At 34.8% G+C, this 15,151-nt stretch overlaps 2 protein-coding genes across 9 annotated transcripts; both read right to left on the bottom strand.

Annotated features, from left to right (window-relative positions):
- Positions 1-1,235: 1,235 nt before the first annotated feature.
- On the bottom strand, positions 1,236-4,713 carry LOC107415712 (uncharacterized). The gene is made up of 4 exons (XM_048472587.2): positions 4,197-4,713; positions 3,414-3,581; positions 2,158-2,618; positions 1,236-1,925 (listed from the first exon to the last, which is right to left on the bottom strand). The coding sequence occupies exons 1-4, from the start codon at positions 4,711-4,713 to the stop codon at positions 1,248-1,250; spliced, it is 1,824 nt and encodes a 607-aa protein (XP_048328544.1). The 3' UTR covers positions 1,236-1,247.
- Positions 4,714-9,733: 5,020 nt separating this feature from the next.
- Positions 9,734-14,750, bottom strand: LOC107415694 (uncharacterized). 8 transcript variants are annotated; one of them, XM_048479546.2, is made up of 9 exons: positions 14,397-14,747; positions 14,023-14,087; positions 13,251-13,408; positions 12,510-13,126; positions 12,253-12,411; positions 11,914-12,057; positions 11,718-11,762; positions 10,977-11,596; positions 9,734-10,571 (listed from the first exon to the last, which is right to left on the bottom strand). In XM_048479546.2, the coding sequence occupies exons 4-9, from the start codon at positions 13,039-13,041 to the stop codon at positions 9,981-9,983; spliced, it is 2,091 nt and encodes a 696-aa protein (XP_048335503.1). In that variant the 5' UTR covers positions 13,042-13,126; positions 13,251-13,408; positions 14,023-14,087; positions 14,397-14,747; the 3' UTR covers positions 9,734-9,980. The 8 variants fall into 8 exon arrangements, with proteins under 8 accessions (XP_048335503.1, XP_048335500.1, XP_024930854.2 ...); XM_048479543.2 differs by having other exon boundaries at positions 13,251-13,437; positions 14,395-14,747; XM_025075086.3 differs by having other exon boundaries at positions 13,251-13,405; positions 13,919-14,087; positions 14,395-14,747.
- Between the last annotated feature and the right edge of the window lie 401 nt (positions 14,751-15,151).

The raw sequence follows: 15,151 nt of genomic DNA on the forward strand, positions 1-15,151 counted from the left end.
CATGTCCAAATCGGATGTGTTGCTAATCTTCTGACTCGTATCAACGAGTACTTCACAACCATGCATGAGTCACAGCTCAACTTTGCATGAATAAAAAGTCAACTTCGGCACTCCTTGGACAGTTTGGACCTCGGCTTGATTTGCTCATAACTTTCAAACCGTAGCTCCATTTTTGACGTGCTACTAGTCTACGAACTCGTGCCAATGTGTACTTCGTAACGGTACCTCAGTCAACCTAGAATTCCATCCGAGTCAAAAAGTCAACTTTTGACCCCTTGGGTCAACAGTCAACAATAAAAGTCAAAGATCAACAGTCACCCTCGATCAAAGTTGGAAAATTTCTGTTGTACTTTGGGACGGGGTGTTACATTTTACTTGATCATTTTTATTTTTTTAAATTAAGTTTTGTAAGACTTGTAAACCTTGAAAGATGTGAGATAAGATCAATGAGAAATCATAAAGGGTGAATTATAAAACGTGTGGGTCTTAACTGATGTAAGGCAAGGAGGAGCAAGATCCATGAGTAATCCATCATTGCTTAAGTGTAGAACAATAATAGTTGAAATGTAAATATAATTGCTCTTTTAATAACTAAGGTTTTTTCTCAACGGTTGATTTTAGGGTTTGAAAAAATTCTGAATATAAGCATGCTCCAAAAGGAGCAAGAGAATGATTGGATGCCAGTGGGAGGGCTGTAATAGCCTTTATCAAAATATGCATCTTGAAGTTGTTTCCTTTTAATGGAGGATAATTTTAGACATTAAAAAAATTGTTAGTTAAATTTTATGTGTTTTATAATAAATAATTATATTAAAATTTTATGATTTTTTTCCTTCATATTTATAAAAATAAAAAAACAAAAAAACTAATGGTGCTCCTCTATGAATATTTTCTGGATCCACAAGTACTGCTGGTAATGTTATAAAGGAATGACAATGTCATACATGCTAGATTTTTTATACACCCATTAATATGATCAATATTTACATTAATATTTTATGATTGATGTATTTTTTTTTTCCTTTATATATATATTTATATATATATATAACTAATGGTGCTTCACTGAAAATATCTTCTGGATCCACAACTGCTGGTAATTAATGTTGATTAGGAGGATTGATAAAAAAATCCACAATCACATCATCATACAATATGCTAAATTTTTTGTACCAATTTAACGCATTCCATACCTATATATATATATATATATATGTAAGGGCTTGTTGATATGAACAAAATCGCAATCAATTTTTCTTGTAAACGGAGGAAACAGGAGTAGAACAAGGAAGAGAAGGTAACGATTTCTTGATGGTTATCCAAGTGTAGTTCATGGTCTCCATGAAAGCATGGTACAAAGGGTACTGCAAGAGAGCAAAGAGAGTGACTGGAAGGAATGCAAGAGAGTAAACGAGAATTGTAATCCAGTGCTTCTTCAAATGAATGACGAGTATGATTGTGGCTGCAAATGCTAGCATGGTCACCGCCACCGAGATGAAGAGGAATGTGAAGCCGAACGTGAGCTTTCGAGGGAGGGAGTTTCGAAAATCTTGGAGCTCAAATGGGGAAGTGAGAATAGAAAGGAACAGAACAACCGAAATCAAGGAGCTGATGAGGGAGAGTACATCCATGACTACAAACACCATGAAGAAAGAGTTGTGCAGGAGGATTGGTACCCCTGTCTTCTTGTCGCTACCTCCGGGAATGGTATAAGCAGCCACAAAGGCAACGGAAGCGATAAAAACAGCTACGGTGGAGCAAGACTCGGACGTCTGCTTTATCCAGCTCTGTGCGTCCTTGAGTAGTTCTGTATGAGTTCTTAGAAATAACTCATCAGCAGTCTCGTATTCTTCTTCTTCTTCTTTGGGAGATTTTTTCTTGCTGCGGAGCGTCACATATTGGGGTGGTACAATGTTTCGCACACGCTGCAAATTAAAGAATTAAAATATCTAAGATAAAGAAATTCATATATATCTATAGGCAAAATTAATTCTCATATCCACGATATTGTTAATGTTGTGGTGTGATGTTGTCCCAGACAATCCGAATGAGAAAATTTTTGCATTATTATAAAAATTCAAGAGCCACAATAATCAGTTAATATTATTGGCTCCATTTTCGATTGGACTAACTAACAATAATTAATTAATTAAATACCTCTAACCAGTGCAACTCATCTTGCAACTGAAGTGCGGGACCAGGGAGGGTACCTCCAGGGTAATTGCCTATGTTTCCTACTTGGTGCAAGATTGTGTAGCCATTTTTGTCGATCTGTTTAACCAACCTATACATTGCCACTTCCATCTCCATTACGTGATTAAAGACCTCCAATTGTCGGTATTTTATGGCTATGTGCAATATGTTTTGGCCCGCCTCGCTTACATGCTCTACTGCCTGAGGATACACTTTTAGTATTTCTTTGACAATCTCTACTATCCCATTTGTTGTTGCCGTAAGCAGTGAGGTAGGAGGAGTAGGCAGTAGGGAAGACTTTCCCTCTTCTTTTTTTGATTCAATTTCCTGCCATGTAGTGTCTTGTTTTATTAGCAACTTGGCCAGTCTGAAAGCAGATTCATGCTTTCTATATTCTTTATAGATCGTTTTCATCATTGGCCATCCTGCTCCAAGATCAAAATGAGATAGACAGGGGATTAGAGAGGGATAGAATTGTAGATGTAATATGTGCATTTTATAATTTATAGGTCCAATATTGATATTCATACATGTAACTGGATATAGAGATGGATACATCATGTTAATATACGAATTGTAACATGATGAAAACAAGCATCATCTATAAATATATTTGAAAATCGTTATTATTTGTTACCATTGGTGACATATCAGTGACCCTAAGTGATGAGATGACAGTTTAATTGCCTAAGGTTAAAAGTTTAGGAACTGTTTGTTAACATGTTTAGTTTTTGTTTTTTCTACTAAATTGTATAGAGTTTATTTATTTCAATTGTTTGTCGGTGTTAATAATAAATGAAGTTTGTTAGACATGTCATTTAACTACAAACGTAAATAAAAGAAAGAAAATAAAAATTAAAAACAAACATAATTTCAAATTGTGTTTAATTTGATGTTTATATTTTTTTTTCTCCGTAGATTTATAGTTGATTGAGATGTCTTTAGCTATCATTTATTAATACTAACAAAAAATTGGTAAACAAACTACACCGATTTATTATATATTAAAAAAAAAGCCAAATGTATTAACGAACGGAACTTTACTTTTCCATATACGCTTTAAAAACTAAAAACTTTTAAGAAAACAATCAATTAATTAGTTCATGTCAGTGTGAATTATACCGCTGACCATGTAGTGACAAATAACTTTTGCATGCCCTCACTATTTTTTTCCTTTTCTGTAATAATTGCGTGCCTTTACTACTTAGGTATATATGTACCTGAGGCAATGCGCATAAAAACGTTATATGTTGGAGGCCACTTCTTGTAACCTTTGGTTTTAGGATTATACAGCTCCTCATCTTCAATCGAGTCAAGTTGATAAGAATCTTTTTGATCTTCCTTCTTGTAACCGTCTTTTTCCTTAATGTTCTCAAACGTCGGAAAACCTGGTTGTAGATCTTTAGTACTATAAGAAAACTTTTTATAAGGAATATACATATAAGACCAGGCTTAAATCAGGTACTTCTATTTTAGAATGCATTTGGAACACCGTACCATTTAATTTCCAAATAGCAATATATAATTAAAAAGCAAGGATGAAAAAAATTGAAATTCAGTTATTATAGTAAAATTATATTCAGTTATCTAATAAAATTAATTAAATTCTGTTTTAATTGTTTAGTTTTTGTATCATTCCCTCTAGCTATGTGAGACTTTGTGTAGATTTTTTACGGTATATGAAAACTGTATGATATGAATATAGAGAAAAGAAAATAACATACAATATTTAAAAATCAATCTCTTCACTAATCCATAATTCCTTGAGCTGAGGAAGGCAGAAGGGTTGTTTGATAAGAGCTGAAGGCCTATCTTCCCGGCTTCATCTATTTTATCAATTAAATGCGGATATTTTCGAGCTATTATGAAGGCAAGATCTGCACTTCAAACAATTTAGTTAGAACAAAATTTAAACGAAGTCAAGCAAAATTAAAGGGAAAAAAAAAATCAAGATGAGGGTTTAATTAGTAGGTTGCTTGGAGTTGAAGAAATTAATTACGTACCAAAAAACTCAGCAAGAATTGTCAAATGAAGAACATTAGTTCCCTCTTTGCTATTGAGGTGTTGATCGAGATTGTCTTTGTCCGTGAGATTCACCGCAAGAGACAGGACATCGAACATATCATGTTGGCCATTGTATGCGGCTTTAAAGAGAGGCATTTCACCAAGGTTGTTTCTGGAAGACAGCAGCTTCGGAGCATAATCTAACAAGTCCCTGGCGAGGGTCACCATATTCGTGGTAGCCACCTCGTGAAGAACTGTGTTTCCTAGGTTGTTCTTCTGGTGAATTAGATCATAGAGTTGATTGTCGACATACCTTTTGAGGATTTCTCTTGCAATGTCTTCACGGTCCATGAAAATGGCGATGTGAAGAAGTGTGTCACCAAATACAGTTAAGTAATCCGGTAAAGGAACCAGCTTATCATATTGTTTGAGCACTTTCTTCATGTCGCCCTTCATTAATCCTTCATACATGTCTTTGAAGTTCTTGTAAAGTTCATGATCAACGTACTTAGCCATTTCCACATAGATCTACAAAAATAATGCACTCGAACGTTTATTAATTATATTTCAGTATAATATATATATATATTTTCATGTGTGCTAGTGCTTGTGTGTGTATGTCTAGCACCAGTGAAGTTAATTAAGAATCAAGAAGAAGAATGGAGGGGAACATTAACAAAATTAAGTGATAGAAAGCAAATTAATTAAGCAAGGAATCCAACATATAAACATGTGTAACTTAATTTGTCTTTTGCTTTCTGCTTTAATTTACCTTTTTTTGTTTTTTGCTTTTTTGTTTTTCAATCCAACTATAAGTCTCAACAAGTATGAAGTAACTTCATAATAAAGATATAGAGGTAGGGAAAGGACGGATTCCCATTGCGACAAAATGGAATATAGTTATCCAAATGTATTATTAAATACAAAGCCCAAACCTTAAATATAATTAATGTGGGATTAAAATTAGAGGTAACTTTGCTATCACTAATGCTGGCATGATGTTGAAAAAGATGGATATATATATGGTTTTTGAATCATATCCTATGTAAAAGTTACACGCTATATACTCTGGACAAGAAAAACGAGTGTCGTAAAGCTTTATAAGCATCTTTATTTTTCTTTTTTGTTTGCTTGTCTGTTCTTTTTCCTGCACTGTGAAATTATATTTGCTGCCATTTTATTTGTTTGCAAGTAGTTTATACAATTTTAAAATACTAAGGAATCAAAGATGTTACCTTGCTTTCTTAGATGAATTATGTGGCTGGAAAAAAAATTCCATTGCTGCAAATCACTAGTTCAAGGAGGAAAATGTTACTCATAATGTCTATGAGGTTTGACAAAATATATACTTAGGGGTGGGGTAAACAAAATTCAATACAAGTTAATAAAGTAAATGAATGATGCTAGAGATTCGCACTAATCTAGTAAGAGTTTTACCAAATGATAAATGCAATGATATTATTAGTTTATATTTAATTATACTTATTTTTCAAAATATTCACTTATTCTTATTTATAATATATTGAAATTTTAACCAAAAAAATAAAAACATGTTGTTGTTCTACATTATGTTCGTAAACTAGTTGGTACCTTTAACTGCACTCAAAATAAAAAGCACCTTATATTGATATACTTAGTATATTAGGTCACGACCACTCCTTGAGTTCCTCACTTGAATCCTAGGCAGATTCTAACTAGGGAAAATATTGAAGCAAATTCTACAGAAAAATCTAGCAGCATCTCCTTGAAATAAGGGTTTTTCCAAAATTTTCCTATATTGAAAACACAATCAAAACATGCGACTACCTTATTTCTTCTCCTTACTACAATTTTCATAAATTTCAGCGCTTTATAAGAACATAACAATAATTTAAATTTCATATAAGCTAATACTTGGATAAATTTAAATAAACGTAAATCAATAATTTAAATTTCATATAGATCGTCATTTAAAACAAACGTATTAATGAATGAAATTATTTTTATTAAACATAGCATCTAAACCTTTTAGAAAATTTATAAATTACCCAATTAATAATAATTTATTAAATAACACATTAAATCCAAATTTAATAATATATATATATATTATTCTAAAATATAATTTAGAAAATATACCATTTACGGTACTAATATTGCTTATCCTTGCTCCATTACAAGGCCAGCTGCAAGTTCCTTTGGGTGCCTATACACCATAAATATTGTTAAGATATCAAATACATTATTCAAGGATATTGGAATGCTTTAAATATTTTCAAATTACTTTTATTATTTTGGATTTCTAAAATTGGACTCCAAGAGGAATCCAGATATACAGTGACCTTGAATGGCCTGTTGTCCAAAATTTGGGGTTTTCCTATTTATATTGGATTTGATGAAACTGAATATTTCAATAATATCTATTAATCGCTAGGAACCTAAATGTAATAAGAATTCCTTGGAAAAACGTCCAACACCGACTAATTTTTTTAAAGTAATTACTAAAATTAGCTAAAAAATGATAATAGTTTAAATACTAATCCATAATTAGCAAACTATATATCAAATAAAAGCTTGTAAGACAAGGATTAAGGATACATAGCTTAAACTTGCTTATCTCATTGATGATGATTGGAAAATGGTCAAAAACTCTCAGCCAAACTCCAATTATTTGTATCTTTAAAATGATGGGGAATTAATCTGACTAGAGCTTAAAGTCGAGCTCAATGGGTCCAAAAGTAATGGAAAAGGGGTATGAATTGGTCGGATTAGTCGAAATTTGGTGAAATCATTTGGAAAACAAAATTTGCCATCGCTGGTTACAAACGGCCGATCATGACGGGTCTAGTTGTGGCTTGGCCTAAAAATTTGGCACCATGATTTCTAGGATATGGGCTCTCTGATGGGCTAGTGCATATGAGTTAATTTGGTAAGAATGGAGACCAATTTGGCCAGAACTAAGAAAGAGGGGGGGGGGGGGGGGGGGGGGAGAGAGAGAGAGAGAGAGAGAGAGAGAGAGAGAATAGAAAAAGAAAAAGAAATTGCACATGGTCCTATCAAATTGTGACACATAGCACCTATCAGATTTTGACACATGGCATTTGTCATAGATATTTTCAAGTATTTCTTTACATGCTTTTTGAACAAAAACTACTTGGTAAAGTCAATCCAAAAAAAATAATAATAATTGCAACTTTACAAATTTATAACTTTTCAACCGTAGATCCAAATTAAGTGTAACTGTAACACCACGTCCCGAAGTACATCGAAATTTTCTCAAGTTGATCGGGTTTGACCGTTGTTGATTGAGAGGGGTCAAACTTTGACTTTTTGATTCGGATATAATTTTAGGTTGACTGAGGCACCGTTGAGAAGTACGCATTGACCTGAGTTTGTAGACTAGTAGCATGTTGAAAACGGAGCTACGGTTTGAAAGTTATAAGCAAAACAAGTTGAGGTCTAAACTATTCGAAAGTGCCAAGTTGACTTTTTATTCTTGCAAAATTGAGCTTTGACTCATATATGGTTGTAAAGTGCTCATTGATACGAGTTCAAAAACTAGCGGCATGCTTGATATGGACATGTGGTTTGAAAGTTACGGATCCATAAAGTTTTTTCGAGACAGCAGTTATTATTCATCGATCTGTGAGTGTGTGTGAATAGTATGCCATGTGTCAAAAATCCAGGCAAATCATGAGTGCACAATGGCACCCACGGGAGGCTTTTTGATTGGATAAAGGGGGCTGGGGTGGCAGAAAAGGAGAGGGAGGAGAGAGAAAGAAGAGAAAAAGGGGGGAGAACTGGCCACCACTAGTTGGCCACCTTTCGATCGTTCAACCACCACACGCGCCACCCCACCGTGTATCCCACCTCATTTCCAACCAACTACCCAGTTTTCATGGCTAGATCGATGGTAACATGCCCGGATCGAGGCATTTTCTGGCGATGGCACCGTTAGCTTCCACCATCGATTCAAACCAGATCTTCATTTGCCTCACTGCCAGTCCCATTGGCTTACCCATCACCAGATCTACCTCTCCACCAAATTTCATGGCCATTGGCCACCAGACGTGCCTCTGGAGGTGACGGATTTTGATGGCCATGATTGCTCGTTGAAAAACCCTCTAGTGAGTTTCTGATGACACCTCCCACCCTCCCCCACTAACTTGACCTCATTGAATCCAAATCCAAGGTCCTTTTCTCCTAATTCTTGACAGTTTATGAGATCCAAAGACTTTAAACCCGAAACTTTTCCAGAGAGATTCCAACCACTATGGGTCTGATCTCCGGAAGGTGATATTCTTAATCCTCATTTCATAAGCTTTGATTCGGTATATTATTTGTGAATTTTGGTTAACATTTGTGTTAAATCCGCTGTTATACTTTTGGAACCGCTGCCCTTTGAAATTTCAACAAATTTCCAATTTGTACCTTGTACTTTTTGTTTAGCAACTATACCCCTAAACGTGTAGTTTTTTTGGTAGTAATGCTCCTCGAGCTTGATGGTGTTAAACTTGTAAAAAACCATGCTATGGGGCACTGCTACAAAAAAACTACAAGTTCATAGGGCATAGGTGCTAAACGTTTTGTACATAGTGCAAATTGCAAATCCGTTTGAAACTTCAGGATACAATGGTTCCAAAAATCCATTAATTTGATACAAAAGAGGTGATAAAACCTAATCTAAGAGCACCATTTAACCTAAATGACATTGTCCATCTCACTCTTGCTCTCCGATCCCTTCACATCCTATTGTCTCCATCTTGCTCTTTCTCACTCTATTGCAAACTGTTTGAATAAAAAACATAACCCTAAATTAAGTTAAACATCATAATCTTTAGTAACCAAAAGATGGAATGGAATTCAACCCATTGATAGGCAAGGATTTGGGAAAGAAACAGAAAGTTGCAATAGCAAGAGAAAGAGTGAGATGGAAGACAATGAGATGGGATGGAAGAGAAAGAGTGAGATGAACAATGTCGTTTGGGTTAGATAGTGAATTTAGATTTTAGGTTTTATCATTTATTTTAACTCAAATTAAATGCAAAAGATGGAAATAAAAAATGAAAAAGTAGTTTTGATATAAATTTGGACTAAAATGCATGAATTTGAGATGAGCAATGTCGTTTGGGTTAAACAAAAAATAAATTTGGATTAAAGTATCAAAATTTGAAAATAGAGGATGTCGAATGTTAAGAAAAAAAAAAAAATAATAAACAGACTCCTAAATAATGCAATTTTAAATTACTAAAGTGTAATTTTGCTTTTTTATTTTTATCTTTTATTTTTTCTTTTACCGATTTGAATTATTTAGCCTATTAAGCGCTCTATTTTGTATCAAGAAAGATTATAGCTTGAAAGAGAAACATGAGCTAGGCGGTTTGCTTAAATACATAAAGGGATTGTTAATTTTATAGTCAATGCTTTAGGATCAAGTACCTAAAAAAAGTCAACGCTTTAGGATCACATGTCAAACAAAATAAATCAAAGTTGAAAAATTGAAAAATAAATCAATATAATTAATTTCTGTAACATAAAAGCAAGTTATTATTGCAACTTTATAAAAATCATAACCTTTGCTTTTTTTTGTTGATATTCTAAAAATCATGACTGCTGAATCCAATACGCAATCAAGTTATAATGCTTACAAGCTCAAACAACATAGCAAACCACAGCACACTTAAAACACAAAAACAAAAAACACCCGCACCCACAGAGAGATACTGACAAAGTATCATTTGGAGTCAGAAAAAGGGCAAGTTTAAGGCTGTAAGTAGAGAAATATTAGGGCGTATGTACTAGAATTATTTGGCAGTGAACAAACCAGTTACGGTGAACCAAGAAATATTGAGGTAGAGAGGGAATTGGAGAAGAAGAAAAATGGTAACAGGGCAGCAGGCGACGGTATAGATAGGAATGGCAGCCCAATGTAGCCTTTCTCTTATCATAAGCAAAAGGGTAGCAGAAAAAGCAACCATCATGAATGCCACTGATAAAAACAGTGTGGTTAGACCCAATAGAAGCTTCAACGGCAGAGACATCCTGAAGTCTTGCTCATTCATTTTGGAAGTCATAATGGACAGAAAAACCACCACCGAAGTCAGCGAGAAACACAGCGACAATGCATCAGAGGTGGCAAAGACAGAGAAAGGGGTTGCCTTGAGGAGTAGAGGATGGCCGGTGTCAGTGGAACCTCCGGGGACAGTGTAGGCACATGTGAAAGCAACCGTGGCAATAAGCACCGCAACTATGGTACAGGCCTCTGCTGTTCGCCTTAGCCACTCTTGCCCATCCTGGAGCAGCTGCTTGTGTTGCTCCGTGAACAATTCTTGGGCTGTAAGTCTCTTGTAGTTTTGATGGTTGATGAAATAATATGGCACAATTTTTTTTATTCTCTGCAGGAAATGCATACAGGTGGTGATAAGGTTAAACGCTAGAGCTGCTGGTTGATATAAAATCTTTATTTACCGCTAAATGAGTCATCCATTGTCTTATGCTCAACATAAAATGGGAACTGACATGTCAAAAGAGAATAGGATGCCACCATGATTGACAGCTTTTCACATTTTTTGACGCTAATAATTTACAATATGAGGCCCAACGCATCAAACTTCACATCTTAAATTAACACCTTTTTAATTTGTTATCGTAAAAGTCTAGCATTAGTTATTTATAAAAATAATAAGCACTACTAGTTATGATCAAACACGTTTAGATAACATGGTCATAAAATTTAAAGTTTGTACGATCTATAGTAACCATGATAAAATTGATTAATATATAAAAGGTAAACAGAACACCTCAAACCATTGTAAGTCGGACTGCATGAGAAGGGCTTCCCCAGGCCTATCCCTTGAGGAAGACGCAGATAAGTATGCTGCACCATGCAAAATACTGTCACCGTTTTCAGTGTTGAGCTTGTTCCTCTGTCTTGATACGGGAACATTTGAAGAAGATAGAAGATAATCCAAAATCTTTGCACTGCGATATTTGGCTACAACATGAAATATATTCTCATTTTGCTTATTTACATGTTCGATGGCCTGTGGGTAAACATCAAGAACAGCCTTTACTATCTCTAAGATCCCATTTCTTCCTGCTGCAATAAATGGAGTCTCATAAAGAAACCTACTTCGGAAAGTTGTAGGTGGAGTTTCATCTTCTTTCTCTACATTGACTTTTTCATCTTTGAAAGTCGTGTGTATTTTCTCTAAGTTTTTTTCTTGTTTTTCTTCTTCATCTCCAGGATCTTTACTGAATATGTCGTAAATCTCGTTCCACTCGTCGGTCCTATGACTAGGAGCTCCACCAGTGTTTCCATGTTTCCAAGAAAGATCTGCTTTGGCTAAAATCTTGGCCAGCTCTAGCGCTTTGTTATGCTTCTTCTTATCATTCCACACCATTTGAATGGTTGGGAATACTTTTCCATTCCAAAACCATCACAAGAATTTACATTAGCATTATATTTCCCATCATTTTCTTTATTTAAAAAATTTGTAATAAATACATTAATTAATTTGCACATAATTAGTGGGACCAACCTCTAGCTATGCACCTCCAAAAGGTATTATACACTCTTGAGAACCCTGTAGTTTTTGGTATTAACTCAAATTGTTTAGAATTTCATTTGTATCTACAACTTCAAATAGCACCGGACTAAAATTTAACCCCAAAAAAAAAAAAAAAAAAAAAAGATTTATCTTGATGGGAATTGGAGGATGCTTTGCAGTTACATACCAGACGGACGATTCTCGGTTTGTTCATTAGACGGTTCGTGATCTTCCCTTCCGCTGCCACTCTCTAAATCTACTTCATTCCGACCCGAGGTAACCTGTAGTTTTCCCTTGTCATAGTTTTCAGCGTAATCCACATTGGGAAGGCCTGTTTGAATTAAGCAATTTGAAGGGATGAAAAAAATCTCTTGAAGAGAGAAAATGCTTAAATATTTGTCCATAAATTATATTATAGATTTCATCTCTTGAGAACTCCTAAACTTATATTAATGATTTCAAAATTAAAATCAATTTTTTTTGAAAGGGGCACCATTATATATATTATATAGTGCCCAAGACATACAATAGTAGAGTAGCGTCTTGAATTTGCCCATTCGGTATGCACTCTTGAAAGCAGAAGGCATGTTAGCTAGAAGCTGAAAACCAGTGGTACCATTTGCATCCACCGCATCAGGAGAAACGTCGTCCCAGTTGACTGAGTTGAGCAATTCCACAGCCGTTTCTGTATTGAAAGTTAAAAAAGATCATAATACAGAGCAACTTTTCAATTCTGTAAATGGGAGAAATTAACAAGAATAGATATGTATATATATATAGTACCAAAGTATTCGCCAAGAATAGCTACATGAAGAATGGAAGTTTTGTCTTTTCGTTCGACGTGAGGTTTCTTGTCCTCCTTGATTCTACGATATAAATACTTGACAGCTTCTGTTTTGCCATATGAAGCGGCCACAAACAGAGGAGTTTCTCCTCTGTCATTTCTAATATTGAGTAGCTTTTCATCTTTACAAAGTAAGAGGTTCAAAGCTTCGAGATTTCCGTCAGCGGCTGCCAAATGAAGAGCAGTTTGACCATGAAGGTTCTTTACCTGAAAGAGTGATTCTTCTTCTTCTTTATCACCTAAGATTGGAAACGGTGGAGACTCCTCACTTTGTGATTTCAATATTTGAAGAAGAGATTTAAGCAACTTCATGTCTCTAATGAAAACTGCAATGTGGATGGCGGTGTCCCCATTGACCGTTAGAGGAGCTTGCAATCTTTCAGGGTATTTCTGATAGAAGATCTTCACCTCACCCAACTTTCCCTCCATCGCTGCTCGATAAGGCCTCGTCATTGCTGCAACACTCCCCATCTTTCCCTTCTCTCTCTCTCTCTCTCTCAAACTTCGAAGGTGACACTACTTTGTGTCATTCAAGTTATTTAATATTGTCCATAACCTGAATAAAAAAAATAAAAAAAGTGGAAACAAAATGAAAGCAAGAAATTTGGCAATGGCATCCTACTTTGCTTAATTAAGTGAAAAGTGAAAAGGAATAGGACAAAGACAATCTTTGCATGAACCTTTCATTTTTTTTCGTTAGTGACTGTGAGAGAATAAAACCACTGCTTCTCTTTTTTCCTGTCATATGAACGCTTTAATTCCTTGGCAATCTCCTTCCAAGGATCCTTTTTTAGCACTCATGGAACAGCATGGGAATTGTTGACGATGATGGATGCTTCTTCAATAAAGATCACAAGTACAGAGAGACTAGTGATGAGAAAACAATATGGGAGAAAAATGACATCAGCTTTTACAATTTTTTTCCAAAAGCATTAAATAGAAAGCACAATTATATACTGCTGCCACGTCGCTGAGATAGATGCATATATTGTGTCTTTAATTCTTCCTTATGGAGTAAGATTTTTTTTTTTTTTTTTTTTCTCAAGAGAAATCTTATGGAGGAAGTTATAGGTTATATATATGCATTCTTACGTAAAAACACCTGATGGTAAAACCATTGGACTTTCTTTATCAGCTATTAGATTGCTTTAAAACATAAAATAAATTAATGAAGTCATCATTGGTGACATACTTTAAAAGCAACTGTTTGACACATTTCAAAGAACGTTTCTTACAATTGATCAACTGATTTCTAATAGAAGTAATAAATGATAAATCACTTTGTTGAAGGATATGTGACCATAAGAAATAAATAAGGAAGATAGAGAAAAGGCAAACAAGCATGTACATATTTGGGGCTCCAATCCGGATTTCATATTTGGCATTGGTGCTAATAGAACTGTAGCCAATGGGCCAGCAAGTAGACCAGCAATGGACCAGCAGATACACTACCTTCACTAATGGTTGTGTACACCTTGACAACAATGTAAACAAACCTGAAAAAGATCGATGTGCACCTGCAAGAAAAACACGAAAGTCAATTTGGACTTGACCAATATCATAAGAAAACTGTTTTAAGAATAGAAGCATGGTTTCAATCTTGCTTCTGTTTCACCTTCCAAGGTCCACTATGATTTCTCAGCAACTTATTAATAAACACAATTACAAAAAAATTGCATATCAATTATCTGAAACAAGCGTGTAATAAAAAATCTCCCTGTCAATACAGTAGTTTAACAAACAGAGAAATTAGTAGTGTGTACATATATATATATTGTTGTGGAATTCAGAGGGAGAAACAAGAATAAAAGAAAGAACACAAACACGATTTAACGAGGTTCGACCAAAGATTGCCTACGTCCTGGTGCTCAGGTTCTGAGCTTCTGCTTTTATTATTAAAAGAGGAAATCACAAGCTTAACAGATTCTCCAATGGTGATTCACACAGAGAACACCCAAACCAACCCGTAAGCCCCTTTTACACCCTCACACAGCTCACTCACGAAGGTTTCACAAAGAAACACCAATTACCCTTACAGAACCCTTTGAAAAATTGAAACAATAAAGAAAGATCTGAACTTTCTCTCACGAACCCAGAAAATCAACTCAAGAATATGTTCTGCAACTCTGTAATTTTTCTTACTCGAAGAAGACGAAGATAAGACTGGTGTGGCCTAAATAGCTTTTAACCTGCTGTCATAACCAATCTTACAACCGCACCCGTCTTGCACGTGTTTCAGTTAATTAAAAACAAACTCCTAACGTCGTCGTTCCTTTTGATATACTTAAACTCATTAAAGAAACGTTGTCGTTCCATCCTTTTTCCTTTCCTTAACTGTGAGGACGGGTTTGAATACCTGAAGCATAGCTGAACTTTATATTTCCTCAGCTCGTGAGGATTAATTCTTCACATATATATATATGTACTATTGGCTTGCAATGCATTAATATTGCTGTTGTATTGATCTTGTTTTATTTGTATGTACTAGATTAAGGGTGGTATGAAATCGGCCATTGGAAAGATGCCGTAATATTAAGCAGTTTACAATCATCACAAAGTCCCATATAGTTTATCATATAAT

The sequence above is a fragment of the Ziziphus jujuba genome, chromosome 1 (genome assembly GCF_031755915.1).
Source record: "Ziziphus jujuba cultivar Dongzao chromosome 1, ASM3175591v1".
Taxonomy (NCBI): Eukaryota; Viridiplantae; Streptophyta; class Magnoliopsida; order Rosales; family Rhamnaceae; genus Ziziphus; species Ziziphus jujuba.